The 19,477-nt window shown below is 39.7% G+C and overlaps 1 protein-coding gene across 1 annotated transcript in view; it reads right to left on the minus strand.

Annotated features, from left to right (window-relative positions):
- Positions 1–18,028, minus strand: part of PTH2R (parathyroid hormone 2 receptor) — a 104,264-nt gene extending 86,236 nt beyond the window's left edge. Inside the window, exon 1 of the mRNA XM_060151316.1 lies at positions 17,775–18,028. Coding sequence (XP_060007299.1) covers positions 17,775–17,837 — 63 coding nt within the window. The 5' untranslated portion in view covers positions 17,838–18,028. The remainder of the gene's footprint in view (positions 1–17,774) is intronic.
- Positions 18,029–19,477: the final 1,449 nt, after the last annotated feature.

Consider the following 19,477-nt stretch of genomic DNA (forward strand, 5'->3'; position numbering starts at 1 on the left):
CCATGGCTCATAGACCCAGCTGCTCTGTGGCACGTGGGATCCTCCTGGACCGGGACACGAACCCACATCCCCTGCATTGGCAAGCAGACTCTCAACCACTGAGCCACCAGGGAAGCCCTCTTTTTTTTTTTTAATTTTTGCATTTTATTTTATTTACTTTTTTATACAGCAGGTTCTTATTAGCTATCCATTTTATACATATTAGTGTATATATGTCAATCCCAATCTCCCAGTTCATCACACCACCACCCCAGCCCCTGCCACTTTCCCCCCTTGATGTCCACACGTTTGTTCTCTACATCTGTGTCTCAGTTTCTGCCCTGCAAACTGGTTCATCTGTACCATTTTTCTAGGTTCCACATATATGCATTAATATACAATATTTGTTTTTCTCTTTCTGACATACTTCACTCTGTATGACAGTCTCTTATCCATCCATGTCTCTACAAATGACCCAATTTTGTTCCTTTTTATGGCTGAGTAATATTCCTTTGTATATATGTACCACATCTTCTTTATCCATTCATCTGTCAAGGGGCATTTAGGTTGCCTCCATGAGCTGGCTATTGTAAATAATGCTGCAATGAACATTGGGGTGCATGTGTCTTTTTGAATTATGGTGTTCTCAGGGTATATGCCCAGTAGTGGTATAGCTGGGTCATATGGTAGTTCTATTTTTAGTTTTTAAGGAACCTCCATACTGTTCTCCATAGCGGCTGTATCAATTTACATTCCCACCAACAGTGCAAGAGGGTTCCCTTTTCTCCACACCCTCATCACCATTTGTTGTTTGTAGATTTTCTGATGATGCCCATTCTAACTGGTGTGAGGTGATACCTCACTGTAGTTTTGATTTGCATTTCTCTAATAATTTGTGATATGTTGAGCAGCTTTTCATGTGCTTCTTGGCCATCTGTATGTCTTCTTTAGAGAAATGTCTATTTAGATCTTCTGCCCATTTTTGGATTGGGTTGTTTGTTTTTTTTAATATTGAGCTGCATTAAGCTGTTTATATATTTTGGAGACTAATCCTTTGTCCGTTGATTCATTTACAAATATTTTCTCCCATTCTGAGGGTGGTCTTTTCGTCTTGTTTGTAGTTTCCTTTGCTTTGCAAAAGCTTTTAAGTTTCATTAGGTCCCATTTGTTTATTTTTGTTTTTATTTCCATTACTCTAGGAGATGGATCAAAAAAGCTCTTGCTGTGATTTATGTCAAAGGGTGTTCTTCCTATGTTTTCCTCTAAGAGTTTGATAGTGTCCGGTCTTACATTTAGGTCTCTAATCCATTTTGAGTTTATTTTTGTGTATGGTGTTTGTTAGGGAGTGTTCTAATTTCATTCTTTTACATGTAGCTGTCCAGTTTTCCCAGCACCACTTATTGAAGAGACTGTCTTTTCTCCATTGTATATCCTTGCCTCCTTTGTTATAGATTAGTTGACCAGAGGTGCATGGGTTTATCTCTGGGCTTTCTATACTGTTCCATTGATCTATGTTTCTGTTTCTGTGCCAGTACCATATTGTCTTGATTACTGTAGCTTTGTAGTATAATTTGAAGTCAGGGAGCCTGATTCCTCCAGCTCCGTTTTTTTCCCTCAACACTGCTTTGGCTATTCGGGGTCTTTTGTGTCTCCATACAAATTTTAAGAGTTTTTGTTCTAGTTTTGTAAAAAATGCCATTGGTAATTTGATAGGGATTGCATTGAATCTGTAGATTGCTTTGGGTAGTAGTATTTTAATTGGATTTGTCCTTTACTTGTCTTTAAATATTAGTACTATGTTATTAGTCATATGCAATTGTATATCAGTTATGTATTTATTGTAAATTATACCTTCCTCTTTGGTATTTTTTTAATCTTGGATTTACCACTATACAATTCTAACATTTAACTTTCTTCCTGATTGAGTTTCCAGGGTAAATGTTTAGTTAGCCCTTTGACCTTAACCTTTCTGGAAAATGAGGAAACTGGTACACTTTTACTCTCTCTCAAGTTTTATCTACACCCAAGTATTTATTTCTGCCATACATAAGCTTTAACAGCTAGTTGAGCAAAAGTCCCTTATTTATGCAATTTTTCCATATTGATTACTAAAGATTAAATTTTAGTCCAGTTAGGAAAAAGAAATCTGTTGGCTTTGATTGAAACTAACTTAAATGATGAACAGTTATATGCCAACAAATTAAACAGCCTAGAAGAAATGAATAAGTTCCTAGAAACATACAATTGACCACTACTGGATTAGGAAGAAATAGAAAATCTGAAATGACCAATTTTAGTAAGGAGATTGAATCAGTAATTAAAAACCTCCCAACAAACAATAGTCCAGGACTCGGTGGCTTCTACCAAGCATTAAAGAAAAATTAATACCAATCCTTCTCAAACTCTTCCAAAAAATAGAAGATGAAGAAATACTTCCAAACTCATTTTACGAGACCAGCATTACCCTTATATCAAAACTAGATAAGAACACTACAAGAAAAGAAAATTACAGGCCAATATCCTTGATGAACATATATGTAAATATCCTCAACAAAATATTAGCAAACTGAATTAAATAATATATTAAAAGGGTCATACATCATGATCAAAGGATTTATTCCAAGGATACAAGAATGGTTCAGTATCTGCAAATCAATCAATGAGATACATCACACTAACAAAATGAAGGACAAAAGTCATATGTGATCATCTCAATAGATTCAGAAAAAGCATTTGACAAAATTCAACATCCATTCATGATAAAAACTCTAAACAAAATGGGTACAGAGAGAACGTACCTCAACATAATAAAGACCATATATGACAAGCCCACAGCTAACATTATACCCATATATTATGGAAAACTGGTATATTTAAAATAGATAACCAATAAGAACCTACTGTATAACACAGGGAACGCTGCACAGGGAACCTAAATGGGAAAAGAATTTGAAAAAGAACAGATACATGTTTATGTATAACTGAATCACTTTGTTGTACACCTGAAACTAACACAACATTTTTAATCAACTATGCTCCAATATAAAATAAAAAATTTAAAAAATAAAGTCAATAGAAACCTGAAAAAAATAAACCTAATTACTTGCTAAAAACAAAACAAAGGTGAAAAGCTGAAAGCTCTTCCTCTAAGGTCAAGAATGGCCACTCTTGCCACTTTTATTCAACATACTACTGGAATTCCTAGCCAGAGCAATTAGGAAAGAAAAGAAAGGAAAGGCATACAAATCAGAAAGGAAGAAGTAAAACTGTCTCTATTTTCAAATGACATATTATATATAGCAAACCCTAATGACTCCACCAAAAAAACTGTTAGAATTAATAAACAAATTCAATAAAGTTGTAGGATACAAAATTAATACACAAAAATCTGTTGCATTTCTATACACTAATAATGGATTATCAGAAAGAAAAATATTTTTAATCTCATTTACAATTGCATCAAAAATAATAAAATACTTAGAAATAAATTTAACAAAGGATATGAAAAACCTCTACACTGAAAACTATAAGACATTAATGAAAGACATTGAAGAAAACACATATAAATGGAAAGATATTTCATGCTGATGGAGTAGAAGAATTAATATTGTTAAAATGTCCATACTACCCAAATAATCTACAGATTCAATGCAATCCCTATCAAAATTTCAATGGCATTTTTCATAGAAATAGAAAAAAATTTTCTAAAATTTGTATGGAATCACAAAAGACCCTAAATAGCTAAACCAGTCTCAAGAAAGAAGTACAAAGTTGGAGACATCACACTTCCTGATCTAAAACTATATTACAAAGTTATAGTAATCAAAAAAGTATGGTACTGGAAGAAAAACAGATACAAGATCAATGGAACAGAACAGAGCCCAGAAATAAACACACATATATATGGTCAACTAATTTTCAAGGATAGTGTCCTCAATAAATGGTGTTGGGAAAACTGGACATGCAAAAGAATGAAAATGGACCACTATCTTACACCATATACAAAAATAAACTCAAAATGGATTAAGGTCTTGAAGGCAAGACCTGAAACCATAAAATTCCTAGAAGAAAATATACAAAGTCAGCTCCTTTACATCAGTCTTGGCAGGTGTTTTTGTTTTGTTTTGTTTTGTTAATTTGACACCAAAAACAAAGGCAACAAAAGCAAAAATAAACAAGTAGGACTACATCAAACTAAAAAGCTTCTGTACAGCAAAGGAAACCATCAACAAAATGCTATTTCACCCCTACATATATGTTTATATTTTATACAATCAAATGAGTTATGGAGAAAAAGGTGGAAGGACACATATTACCTGAGTGGGATGGGGACGGTGGAATGGTGGTGAGAGGAAAGAAGGAGGAAAAGTATGTGTCAAACAGAAAAAAAAGTCATTTTTTGGAAAAATATGTACCGTATGTCAAATGAAAAAGTAACATATAAAGTTTCATTTATAACATAACTGAAAGTATGTATTCATTGGATATGTGCATAGCCAAAGACTAAATGAGAATGTAGGCAGATTTTGTCTTGGATTCCTATTATGTTTACATACTAATTTCAATAAAGTTCTTTCTAAAAGTTAAAACTATATTGATAATTTGAAAACGTCTGAATCCCTAATATATTAAAGATCAAAACCTTCTACTCTTTACAAATAAAAAATGAAACCCAGAGTTTAGCCACTTATCTATGGTCACCCAGCTCAGTTATAGTAAAATGTGCACTAAAAGCCAAGTTTCCTGTCTCCCAAGGAAATGTTCTCACACAGGACTGATTCTGTCATTCAAGCCTGTCCGATAATGTGCTGCACTATGACAGAGTCCATCTCATGTGGAAAGGAAAGCAGACAATAATTAGCACTATCAAAACTGTGTTGACAGAAAGACAAATAGTATATGATCTCACTTATATGTGGAACCTAAAAAGTCAAACTCATGGAACCAGAGACTAGAATGGTGGTTACCAGGGGCTGTGGGGTGGGGAAAATGTGGAGCTGCCGGTCAAAGGGTACAAATTTCCAGTTATAGGATGAATAAGCTCTGGGGAGCTAACCTAGAGCATGGTGACTAGAGTTAACAATACTGTATGTATACTTGAATTTTGCTAAGAGAGTAGTTTTTGTTTGTTTGTTTTTGCCACACTGCACAGCTTGTGGATCTTACTTCCCTGACCAGGGATTGAACCCAGAAGTCCTAACCACTGGACCGCCAGGGAATTCCCACTAAGATTAGATCTTAAGTGGTCTCATCACACACACACACACACACACACACACACACACACACACACACACACACACACACAAAAGATAACTATGTGAGGTGACGAATGGGTTACTTGACAGTGGTAATCATTTCACGATATATAGAGATATTAAATCATCAAGTTGTACACCTTTTTGCAAATCACATTATATAATATAAAAAAGAATAAAATAATAAATAAATTAGCCACTCCTCACACACACACAGTGTTGACCTTTGTGGGGACACAACAAATCATCAAGATCATTTCCTTCAGGCAGTAGGCAACCAGAATTTGAGTTACAGAAAAATCACACTACAGGCCAAACTGCAGTGTCCAATATTCCATTTATAATTGGTGTTACCACCCCAGGCAACACATCTGTCATGTGGCACAGCTGTAGGATCCTGGGAAAGAGTAGTGGCTTGGAAAATTAACATGTTTGGTATTATCAGCAGTGAAGAGAATAATATCATCAGCAGTGAAGAGAATAATATCATCAGCAGTGAAGAGAATAATATCATCAGCAGTGAAGAGAATAATATCATCAGCAGTGAAGAGAATAATTTTGAGCAAAAGCAATGAAGTAAAATCACCATTAATAGGTCAACAAACTATAAGGTAAAGTTTCACATAGTAGAAACACTGTGCACTCATTAGCTATAAAAATTGTGCATGTTTATTAAGCGAATAAAGAAAAATTACAATGAGAACTTGTAAATTAAACAATGTTCTAAGGCCTCTCAAAAAAGGTGTGAATAAAACTTTGGTTTCCCTAATTTCTGATATAATGATATCAGAAACAGCTAGTTTTCCATCAGACAACAGCTAGTTTTATGAACGAAAAAGAGGAGGCCAAGATGTAACAGTTCTTATATAGCTGAGTGAATAATAGGAGAAAAAAGGAGGAAAAGGTAGGCTGTATTGAGCAGTTTAGTTAATAGATTGGGAATGATAAAGGGGTTCTGAACAAGTAAGAAGTGAAAGTCTATGGTCTTACTGTAGGTAAAGTAAAACTGCTGGGGGAGGTCATTGAGAGGACATGACCACAGGTAGAGCCGAGGGCTGGACCCAGGCAATCAGAGGCTCCTCACCCCCGCCCCTGCCCTTGGAATGCACACTCTGTCCACTGTTCCCACAGTGAGAGCTGTTTTCATGGACGCAGCCTTGAGAGAACATGTTGTTGAGACCATCTGGATGGTACACGTGACTGAACCTAGGTAAGGCCTCTATATCAACTTATAAGATGGTGGCAGGTGAGTGTGGAGATCTACTCATCTTGCTGCTGCCCAAGACAAGCTTCATATTAAGTTCCCTTGCTTATTAAACCTGCCACCTACCAATGTGGAGTGATCTGCCTCTTTCTTCCATCTCTCCTTCCCCTCTGTGTACAGGAGCCAGTTTCACATTTTACCGGGGGAGCTCCTGAGGTTTTGAACCAACAAAACTTAACCCACTAAGGGCAAAAAGGGGGGTACTATATTTGATAACATTGTGAGAGATCAGGGTAACTTGGGACACAAACCTTGGAGAGACTAGGGGGAGAGACACAAGAGGCTACAATTCAACAATAAGATGTTTTGTCAAGTTGATTTCCTCTCCGAAAGGAACCATCATCACTCAAAGGCTGGTTTAAACATTAACTCAAATTTAGAAACATTTACAAAAATGCTGAACGTGCTCTGCTTGTAAACGTGAGCATGTATTTCACTATATTTATATTTCCAGTGACTATCACATTGTCTGGTGCATGAGAGACCATCAGAGTATCAATACTTGCCGATTGGAACTGTCATGAATAAAAAGTTATGGGGTTTTTTGTTTCGGTTTTCGTTTTTTTTAATTAGATAGGATACTTTTTTTTTTTTTTTTGCGGTATGCGGGCCTCTTACTGCTGTGGCCTCTCCCGTCGTGAAGCACAGGCTCCGGACACACAGGCTCAGCGGCCATGGCTCACAGGCCCAGCCACCCCGCGGCATGTGGGATCCTCCCGGACCGGGGCATGAACCCGCGTCCCCTGCATCGGCAGGCAGACTCTCAACCACTGCACCACCAGGGAAGCCCTAGGATACCTTTTTTTTAGACAGCTTTTTTGAGGTATAATTGATATACAAAGAGCTGCACATATTTAATGTGTGCAATTTGATGAGTCTGGACATGTGCAAATACTCCTAGTACCATCACCATGATCAAAATAAAAGATGTAGCCAACATCTGCCAAAGTGTACTTCTGACCCTTTTGTTAGTTTTCGGTTTTTTGTAGTAAGAACAGTTAACATGAGATCTACTCTCTGAACAAATTTTAAGTGCACTAAGTGTCAAGAAAAAAAAAACTAAGAAAGCTAAGGGGGAAAAAAAAGTGCACCATATTGCTAACCATGGGCCTTGTGTTGAATAGCCAATCTCTAGAACTTAGTCATCTAGCATGGCTGAAATTTTAATGAGAAGACGTTAATAAGTAAGTTATTCTTTGTTTTCCCATATCTACAGAATTAAAGCACAGATCTTAGGTAATTTCAGCATAAGACTGTGCCAACAATACGCTTAACTAGATAACATAAGGAAATTTCTTGGTGCGCATATCTGACTCCATAGGTAGAGCAGGCTTCAGGAGAATGGGAGAACGTAAAATTCATGAGGGCAGGGATTTTCAGTTTTGCATTTTTTTTTCACTTACTCTACCGCTTGTCCTTGTTTGCCACAAAATTGGTAAGAAATGGAGTGGATTTTGGAGAGGCAATAAAAATGCTCATTACCTTCCTCATAAGATTGTTGTGAGGATTAAAGAAAATAATGCATAGAGATACCTAATTAAATGCCTTTATATAGTGAACACTGTAAAAATGTTAACTATTACTACTGCTATTATCACCAAGCCTATACTTTTATTACATTCTAAATATATTCGACCAAAATAAACTTAGTGAAGTAAAAAGAAAAAGAAAAAAAAAAAAGCTGAACATAAGAAACCTTTGGCAGAGGTTTTCCCAGCTCTAGTTGAGTATCTACCATTCACACTGCAAAAATGTGGAAGTCAAAGACAGACAAGATATATTAGAAAGAAGGAAAAGGAACAGATCCTGCAGGGAGGGGAGACAGAAGTCATGAGCAGAGGCCAAGAGCTCCTTTTTGCAGTAGTGGCAATCTTGTCTCCTCCCATAGAGTGAAAGCTCCTTGGAGAACAGAGCCATCTCTTAACCACTTTCAGAACCTGCACAATGAACATAATACTTAGTAATGCAGTGCAATTTTATTGAATTAAAAATGAGAAGTCTGGGGCTTCCCTGGTGGCGCAGTGGTTGAGGGTCCGCCTGCTGATGCAGGGGACACGGGTTCGTGCCCCAGTCCGGGAAGATCCCACATGCCGTGGGGCGGCTGGGCCCATGAGCAATGGCCGCTGAGCCTGCGCGTCCGGTGTGCTCCGCAACGGGAGAGGCCCGCGTACCGCAAAAAAAAAAAGTCCTGGGGAAAACGAATTTTCACTGGGGGCAGCTCCTCAAATTCACAGAAATGCCTTCGGCCAGTCATCTACTCATTCTACACTGATTGTTCTGGTTTAGCACTGAGGACTGTTGAGAGTATTTATTTCAACAGTATTCGTTGAATCCTCCCAAGGGCAAAGATACTGTGGCAAAAGGTAGACATACAAGAAATTCAAGCCATGGATCTTGCCTGGGGGTAGGTCAAGGGGTACAATGTGGCTCTCAGACTACACTATAACCATGAGTGGTAAGAAATGCAATAAACTCACAAACAAAATGTTATAACTAAATATTACCAATCTGATGGGAAACAGAAGTATGCTGTGTCTTTGGAATGATTTTAAAAGGCATTCTTGAGGATGCAGGAAAGCCCCACGTATCTACTCACGATTTCTTCCAGTTTTTAGGTATCTCTAAGCTCAATTAATCAACATGAAATTGTGCTTAAGTTTTGTTTAGATAACTACCAAAAGCTTCTGAATATTGTGTCTTACAGACTTTATTCATCTAAGAAATGAGATGCCAGAATATATGTTGAGAGGAGAAGTCCCGCCTTGGTACTCATTACATGCATGAGTGGCTTGCTAAAGGCAGATTCTATTACAGTGTAAACAGAAGAATATTCAAGCTTAGGCATACCTCATGGCCACAAAATTGCATTGTTAAATACAGTCTCTGCTGTCAAAAAAAATGTATTTTAAAAAATAACTGAGAAACTTTTTTTTTTTTTTTTTTTTCACTACGCGGGCCTCTCACTGTTGTGGCCTCTCCCGTTGCGGAGCACAGGCTCCGGACGTGCAGGCTCAGCGGCCATGGCTCACGGGCCCAGCCGCTCCGCGGCATGTGGGATCCTCCCGGACCGGGGCACGAACCCGCGTCCCCTACATCGGCAGGTGGACTCTCAACCACTGCGCCACCAGGGAAGCCCACTGAGAAACTGTTTATCATGGAAAACAGAACTAACCTGATTATAAAAGTAAGGAAAGTGACAAGCAGTATAAACTATTCTCATCTAGGAAATTTCAGCCAGTTTGCAATTTGATGTAAATGGTTTCATAAAAGAGAGGCAGTTTTACCTTAATTACCTTAATTATACATATAAGTTTCTTCCAATCTTCTCATATAAATATTTGACCAAATAGTATTTTTTAATTTAAAATCAGAACACAATTTTTAATGTGTAATTAATGCCATTTCAATCAACCAAAATATTCATAATCTCTGCAGGACCAAGAAAACTTGGGAACTACATTTTATTACGGAGAAATGTTTATTTTACTTGACTAAATGTTCATTTATTCAAGTGGTGTTTATGATTCCTTGCTCTGTGCTGGCCATTTGGGATATAAAAAGGAGCAAAAACAAGTACAGCCTTTGCCTTCATGAAAAGTGCAGTCTAGAAAAGGAGAAAGAGTAATTACACCATGATCACAGAAAATGTTAAGTTACAACTCTCTGAAAAATGCTACAAGAGAAAGTAAGATATACAGGGTTCTGAGAGCTTATTGTAAGGACATTTTTGCCTTACTGGGTAAGCCAGGCTTTCCTGAATAAGGTACACATGAGCTGATATCTAGAGGACAAACTGGAAATTAACTTGGTGATGCATACAGGGGAAAGAATCCAGGGAAATTCTTGAGAGAGGGCAGACAAGGGACTGAAAAGTTGGCCAAATAACAACGTTTTTGTTTGTTTGCTAGACATTTGAATTTGTTATCCTATATCTCATAATAACAAAAGTATTTGACTTAGTTGCTAATTTAAGAAGCAATATATAATAATCCTTCTACCTATGATTATGAAAACACTTACCAATATTTAATGAGCATCTACTGGTACCATTCACTCTAGAAAAATGATTAAGAATCAGTTCCTGCCCTCAAGTAGTCCAATACCTGTGACAGGAGCTCAATACAACAAATATGACAGTTTTTAAAGAAATAACGTATCATTTGTGACTTAAAAATTATACATGTTGTCATTCAAAAGTTCTATACTAGCCTTACATTTAACAACTTAACAAAATTAGCAATGATGTTACTTCTATTAAAAACCTAGAGCAACTATCATACTTAATGATAAAAAAAGAAAAAAAGAAGCATCCCACTGAAGTAATAAGCAAGGTAAGATGCCCACAATAATTACTGTTATCATTCAACTTTATATGGAATTTCTAGCGAATGTAATGTAAGAAAAAAGATAAAAAGAAATAACAGATAAAGGCTACAAATAAACGTATCTACAAAATAGAAACAGAGTTACAGATGTAGAAAATAAACTTACGGTTACCAAGGGGTAAAGGGGGGGAGGGATAAATTGGAAGATTGGGATTGACACATACACACTATTATATATAAAATAGGTAACTAATAAGGACCTACTGTATAGCACAGGGAACTCTACTCAATACTCTGTAATGGCCTATATGGGAAAAGAATCTAAAAAAGAGTGGATATATGTATATGTATAACAGACTCATTTTTCTGTACACCTGAAACTAAGACAACATTGTAAATCAACTATACCCCAATAAAAATTACAAAAAAATAAAATAAATAAAGTATTCAAAACAAAAAAGATGTACCTTCTAGAAATTCATGAAATACTAGTTCTCATAGTCCTGATCTATACAAAGTGAACAAAATAAAATCTACACTATTGGGCTATAATCTGAGATAAATAATATGACGGTAAAACACAGTCACAGATGAAATGCTCAGTAACTGTTTGTTATTAATGTTATTATTGTAAATAGAAGTTATCTCTAAAAAAAAGAAAGAACAGATACAGATATTGGAGAAAATTGTTACTGTTCAGGAATAAACTTCATAGGTATGAATCAATAAATAAAAATAATAGAGATTCTCTATACCAACAATAACTAATTTAAAATGTGATAGAAATTATGGTAATGATGATGATGACGACAACACTGATGGCTGACACGTACAGTGAGCAAACTCTGTTACAGGCACTACATTAAATGCTTCTCCTGAGGTTTTCATGTAATACACATGTCAAAAAAAAAATAACTTGCATTAGGTCATCCCATTTTTTTCCTATTTTTCACCCCATTTTTTGGGAAGAAGAAACTGAGTTTTTGAGATAAGTAATAGCATGAGAATAGGAAACACAGATTCCAAATTCAGTTCCGATTAGAAGGTCCATAATCTTGACCATTTTGTGTAGTTCCCTCTTCCTCCAGAAAGCCATGATTTACTTTCTTTGAGAGTCTATAAAATTCTATCATCCAGTAGACTAACTGGCAAGCTCAACATTTAGCCTGCTAGTTTGTCAGTTATTAAGACAAGAGATCTCTGGAAACACCCAACTCCCTCAGGGTTGCTTTACCAGCAGCTCTCTTTCCTCCATCTTTGTGACCAGATATAGGTTCCACTGCATCATTTGTACCCAGGGCAGTCATTTCTGATCCTTAGAATAGAATGACATTTTTTCAATTAAAATTGGAGTAGGGCTTCCCTGGTGGCACAGTGGTTGAGAATCCACCTGCCGATGCAGGGGACACGGGTTCGTGCCCCAGTCCGGGAAGATCCCACATGCCGCGGAGTGGCTGGGCCCGTGAGCCATGGCCGCTGAGCCTGCGCGTCCGGAGCCTGTGCTCCGCAACGGGAAAGGCCACAACAGTGAGAGGCCCGCGTACCGCAAAAAAAAAAAACAAAAAAAACTGGAGTAAATGATCAGAGACTTGAGTTCCAAGTGGGATCAAAGAAGATGAATAAAAGAAATACAAATTACCTTAATCAAACATTTATGGAGAACTACCACTCAAAGGCACCATGCTAATTGTCACAGAGGGTTCCAAATTGCTTATTAGCCCCTTTTCCCCTGTGAATTTACAATTCAGGGGTAATCTTATAGAAAACCAATCTGCATGTCTTTTTTCAAACTAGTTAGCCAACCCTTTTAATTCCACGATACTCTCACTGAGAATATCATTCTTTCATGTGGTTTCAAGTACTCCCTATTTAAAAAGGGATGATGCTAAATCCAGAGCTTCTCTTAAACTCCATAATCCAATATCCAACCATCTCCTAAATATCTCACAGGCTCCACCAACTCAGCTTATCTAAAGATCTAACTCATCGATGATACCTGCCCCAACCCACTCTTCCTTCAGTTGAATGTACCTTCTACCTCTCGAATCCATCTGCCTCCCCGCATCTCCACTTCTACAAGGACACACCAGTGATTATAAGACTGCTGCAACTGCCTTATGATTAGCTGTACTGTCTTCAGAACGACTTCTTCAAAGGAGGAGATAGATGTTAATCAAGGACTCATTAATAAATGGCAAACTATAAAATCTATCAGCATTATGAATAAAATGTCCTATTGCTATCTGAAGGAGTTGGGTTCTGAAAAAGAAAGCATAAGGAATAGACGGAAGAGTGTTGCAGGCAGAGGGAATAGCCTTGCAAAATTCACATACAAACACACACACACACACACACATACACACACACACACACCCCTTTGAAAAGCCTTCACTTACCCCCAATCTTGTTTAGAAACTATCTCAATCTAATAATCATTCCATTAAAAAGCTCTTTACTAATTGGCTGATAGAAGGAAAGAGCTGACATTTTCATTATCAGACACCTTAAGGCTTTTGTTGTTTATATGTTTTTAATTTTAATACTCTCACATTCTATGAGATAAATGTCATTATTGCCCCCATTTTATTTATTTATTTATTTGTTTATTTATTTTTGGCTAAGTTGGGTCTGTGTTGCTGTGCATGGGCTTTCTGTAGTTGTGGCGAGCGAGGCCTACTCTTTGTTGCGGTGCACGGGCTTCTCGTTGCAGTGGCTTCCCTTGTTGCGGAGCAGTGGCTTCCCTTGTTGGGGAGCACCAGCTTTATGTGTAAGGGCTTCAGTAGTTGTGGCTCGTGGGCACTAGAGCACAGGCTCAGTAGTTGTGGCGCACGGGCTTAGCTGCTCCGCGGCATGTGGGATCTTCCCAGCCCAGGGCTCGAACCCGTATCCCCTGCATTGGCAGGCGGATTCTTAACCACTGCACCACCAGGGAAGCCCTATGTCTTCATTGTTAAGTCTACCAATAATGGCTTGTTGGTAATTCCATTTATTATCACCACAATTTCCAATACAGCATGTTGGTTTATTTGATTGATTATCTATCCCCTTGTATCTCTATACCCCACTCCTCCTTCTCTACCTTCCCATACACAACCATTTACGTGAAATACATATACAAAATATTAACTAAATATGTTGCTACAATATGTATTGCTGTTTTATGTGCATGTATTTGAATGTACGTAAATGGTAATATACATCTCATTGTTTCTGTGCTGTATCTCAGCCTATTTTAAGGATCTCATTCATGCTGCTTTGTGCACATTGAATCCGTTGCTTTTTATTGCTGCCTGTTACCCCACTGAACACCCAGATTGTTCCCAGCTCTCTAACACCACAGAATTACTGCAATAACCATTATGGACTTGTGTGAGAAATTCTTGGGTGGACCCAGGGTGGATATTGCTGAGAAAGAGCATGTGTGTATACATCATCCAGCTAATCAGTGCCCAGCTGATCTCCACGATGAGGGCATCCGTCTGAGGGGTGGGTTCAGGAGCAGAAGGCCCCGTGTGACTCATGGCTACTCTACTTGTTAGCTGTGTGACCCAAGAATGCTACATAACATCTCTTAGCCCCATTTTCTCATTTATAAAGCGTGAACAATTTACAGTGCCTAGCTCATAAAGTTACTGTGAGAATTAAAGGAAATAATGATAAAGTGCTTACCACAGTATGTGGTATGTGGTCATCATTTTCTTCCCACCCAGTAAGAGATTTCTGACTTTCCAGGAGACCCTGAATCGTCACACTGGAAGGTCAGTAAAGCCCATCCTCCTAACTGCACAGAGGAAGAATGGAGAGATCAAGTTTCATGCCCGAGGAGGCTGTATGTTATCAGAGGAGGGATCTGAATGCAGCTTTCCGGGCCCCCAGGCCAGTGTTCCTTCCCCTGTACCAGAATGTCCACGGTGGTGCTGGGATTCCACTCAGGCAAAAATGAGTAATAACTAGAACACGAAACCTGCCCTGCGTTGGCATCTGCTCACACCTGGTACTCTATAGAACTGCTGAACTTCCACTCAGTATGTCATGAGCTCCTGGGAAATTTTCCCAGTTGTGGTGGTGGATTTGTACTCACTTCCTCTCACACACTGTCTGAGAGCCACACTGATCTGCAGCCCTGGAGCCTGGAGAAGGTGCCTGCATCGCGTGGCGTCAGCCCATTCTCAAACCCAGCAAAACCAGTGCTCTTCCTGGATAACTTTGTAAGGGAGGGAACAGCCATGGAGGTACACCACTGAGACAGTCCTTCTAGAAGGAACCAGCTACCTGTCTGGAAGGAGTGCAGTTGGCTGACAGCTGCAGTGCTTTCAAGCATCTGTCTCAGCTCTGGATCCCAGTCAACAATCATACAAAAAACCCTAGCCGATGACTGAGCACAGTGGAAGAACCAGGACGTGGCCATTTCTTCACCATGTGGGACGCCTATGATGGGCAACCTTTGCCCCAGAGCTCTCCATGGGGTTGGCCAAGACTTTGTCAGGTTTGCAGCCCAGTCTGAGGCTCTCCTTGTCCAATCCTGCTTCCCCACCCTGTTACCTTTCTCAGGTTTTACCCTCCAATAAAGAAAATACTACACGTATTCACACAGTTGTCCTCACTCTGACTCTAGGAACTGCATTGCTGGGCTCTTCAATGATGCCTGATGCATGAATTCATGGCTTTTGAACTGTGCACTGAGGCAAAGGCAGCATCTTCACCAACCAAAAACCACAGGGATATTTAAAACAATTGCAAGTACTAGCCTATGTTGCCTATTGTGTAATGTAATCCAATGTTTGCCAGATAGTAAACATTTATTCTACACAAGCTCATTCTGCTTGGACGAGTTTCCTTTGTTGTTCTATCAATATATTACATTTTTTAATATGTGTCTTTGCTGGGAATGAAGAAACTGAAGATCAAAGAAGGTGTCAGCGTGTCAACGTAAATCACTTTAATGTAACCTTCAGATTTTGTTTAGAGTGCCAGAAATGTAACGTATTATCACAAACTCATTTCACATAATTCTTAATCTATAAATATAAATGGAAATGGGTTTTAAGCAATGGGCCTTAACCAGAGGCGATTTTGCCTCCCAAGGGACGTTTGGCAATAGCTGGAGACGTTTTTGGTTACCACAAGGCCGGGGTTGGGAGCTGCTGCTGGTTTCTAGTGGAGAGGACAGGACTGCTGCTAAATATCCTGCAATGTACAAGTCAGCACCCATAACAAAGAATTATATGGCCCACAATGTTGAGAAACCTTGGTTTAAAATCATAGAAAAAGCGTTCAATGTCCTGATTGTTTTTTTGAAAGCTAAATATTCTTCCCATAATCGCACAGTGATTTTCTTCTCCGTTGTACTTTCCTATTTCCTTAGAAAAAGTAATCTGGAACGCTGAATAAAATAAATGGCTAGAGGTCACTTGTCCCTTATACAAGGAAGTGGAGTTTTCAAGCATATTATACAAATATCTTATGAGAGAGAAATGCAGGAAATATATTAGAGATCACCCGAGCTCTATAACTGTCACCAAATTCTTAAGAGTTTTTCCATTCATTCATAATTCCTTCTGTTACCTTGGTGAAATTTTTCAGGTTAGAGCATACTCTACTTTTGAGCATTCACTGACCATCTTATTAGTCAATGTATAACACACATCGTTTGATTTTTTTAACATATTAAGTTCACTTGAAATATCTTGGTCATATTACGTAAAGCCCAGTATTTAGGAGAATACCTATTTCTATTAACGTATGTAGCTATGTGGTTAAAAAAAAAACAAAAAACAAAAAAACCTGCACGTTTAGAATAACAATTTAAACTGGCCATTTGAAAGCCAAGAACATAGTATTAAGTTTAGACAGTACCAGTACATAAATTAATGCCTTAATTTTCTCATGGGGAAAGAATTTAAAAAACCTAATTTGGGGCTTTATTTGACGGTCAAAGTGCGCCCCCTCCCGAACAGAAAAGAGAAATAACGTTGATTTCCATTTAAAGTTACAGGGCTCTTAAATTGCATTACACTACAAGCAACTCTTTCTAGCTCATCTAAAAAGCTGAGTGTAAATCCTACATTTTATTTGACTCAAAAAAATGTGAGGATGAATTGCGCATTAGAAAGGGTCCATTGTGAAAGATCACCCAGAAAATCTCTAAACGATATTAGCAGTACGAAAATGACAAGTACCATTTAGTCTAAACATAACTCAGCTTTAACAAGTTATATGTATTTTTCTATCTAGTCTCCTCGCTTTAATGATACGTGATTCTGTAACAGGAAGAGTCAATTATCCTTTCAGACAGTGGTCACTAACAATCCTAGAAATTTAAGTTCTCAAAAGTGACGGTAGGGCTTCCCTGGTGGCGCAGTGGTTGAGAGTCCGCCTGCCGATGCAGGCGACACGGGTTCGTGCCCCGGTACGGGAAGATCCCACATGCAGCGGAGCGGCTGGGCTCGTGAGCCACGGCCGCTGAGCCTGCGCGTCCGGAGCCTGTGCTCCGCAACGGGAGAGGCCACAACAGTGAGAGGCCCGCGTACCGCAAAAAAAAAAAAAAAAAGGGGGGGACGGTAAATTGCCAGCAGACAAAAAATAATTTGAATTAATTAAACGGGGATCAAGGAGACTAAGAGTAAGAAAAGTTCTTCACCTCTCAACCCTCCTGACCCAGAACCCCGTTGTTCATAAATATCCTCTTACTTTGCAGATGCCAAGATGCTGGTCGGAATAGTGCCCACCCCCAGGACATCATTCACCTAAAGCATATCTTTGCAGCTCCACTAAATGCCTGTCAAACCTTGCCGGGTGCACTTGTGTGTGTGTTTGTCTCTCTCTGAGTATGTTAGTGCGTGAATGTGTAAGCGTCAGCGCCCGCGCGCGCCTTGGTCTCGGCCGCCCTAACGTTGAACACCGGCCGGAGGCTCCGGGAAGCAGGTGCCGTGGAACAGGGGCTCTTACCTGGGCTCTGGCGAGGAGGCAGCCGCCGAGCAGCAGCCACCCCCAGAGGTGGGGTCCGGCCATACCCGAGCCAGCCCGAGCGAGGAACAGGGACACTCTTCCCGAAGCCCGAGGAAAGATTCACACTCGCAACTTGGCCGGCGCGAGGCAAACTTGCGGCCGGGAGCGCGGCGCAGCTGGGGTGTCGGGCTCGAGGCCACTAGTCGGGGATGCCCGGGGCCAGGCTGTCCGAGCCCCGTGCCTTTCGGCCTCCGTTCTGCCGCGCGGAGGCTCGCGCCTTGGTTGCTACTTCCGGGGAGAGCTGCTCGAGTCCCGGCCTTGACTCGCGGCCCCAGCGCCCAGTGGATCCGTGCGCGTCCGGAGTGGCTGCAGGGGCGGCGGGGAGGCGCTCGCGCTCCTCTTCCGAGTCTCTCTGTCCCGCAGCCCGGGGGATCCGAGGGCGACAGATCCAGAGCGCTGCTGCCGCCACCCCGGACTCACACTGTCTCTTCCTCCCTCCACTCTGTCCCAGGTTCCAACGCCCTGTCTCTAGGGAAGCTCTGGGTCGTCGGGGAGTGTCCGAAAGTTCCCTCCTGTCCAGACGCGCGCTGACCACTAGCCACCGCGACCTGGACAGTGTGGTTAAAGGTTTCTGAGGCCAGGCGCACTCTCCATCCAGGGCTCTGGGCTCAGCAGTCTCTACAGCGCTAAAGTTCTCTGATTGCCGTTCTTTTAACCACTGTAATAATACTGTGCGTGCGTGCGTGCGTCTGTGTGTGAATGAAGGAGAGAGAGAGAGAAAAAGAGATTTTGCTCCAGCAGAAATCTCTGGGTCGAAACATTTGGGGATCGTTTTATATTTTGGATCCGTGCATTTAAAAAAAATACAACTATTTAATATTCTTTAACAGTTTTTTGTGTGTGAACGCCTTCGTTTGACACAAAGTCTTTTTCTTCATTTTTCTTACAAGCATAATCATCAAGGTGCCAGAGACCTTGCTTCACAGACATTGAGTTGAAGAATATACAGTCTCTGAGGATCTGATACAGTTGGGAAGGAATAATCATCAAGGTGCCAGAGACCTTGCTTCACAGACATTGAGTTGAAGAATATACAGTCTCTGAGGATCTGATACAGTTGGGAAGGAATGAGTCCCATAGATGAAACACAAAAATTCCCTCACCTCCTCGGATTTGACATTTGTCACCATTGGTTTTCATTTGAGTGCCAAAGTGAAAACTGGGTTTGTTTTTAAAACAGATAACTAATGACTGGCCAGATCTAAAACACTAGAAATAAATGACGTTTATTTCTAATTCTATGTCTGAAAAAGTTCACTCCTATCTCTATTTTTATTGTTTATAGTACAGATATTTATTATAAACAATTTCATGTGCTTTTTGAAAGTAGCAAGATCTAAATAAGGGGTCCTCAACCCCGGGGCTGCGGACCGATAGCGGTCAGCGGCCTGTTAGGAACCTGGCGGCACAGCAGGAGGTGAGCGGCTGGTGAGTGATGGAAGCTTCATCTGCTGCTCCCCATCGCTTGCATTATATGCATTTCCTTTCATTTCAATAGTGATTTAAACAGGAAGTACAAATAAATGTATCTTCTCTGTTCACTTTTTTTGGAAACTCAAGGGAAAGATATATTTAAAAATTCTTAGTCACATTTTTTATTATAATACATATTCGAAGAGAAAATTTTGCAAATGCATAAAGTC

Source organism: Lagenorhynchus albirostris, chromosome 6, assembly GCF_949774975.1.
Source record: "Lagenorhynchus albirostris chromosome 6, mLagAlb1.1, whole genome shotgun sequence".
Lineage (NCBI taxonomy): Eukaryota > Metazoa > Chordata > Mammalia > Artiodactyla > Delphinidae > Lagenorhynchus > Lagenorhynchus albirostris.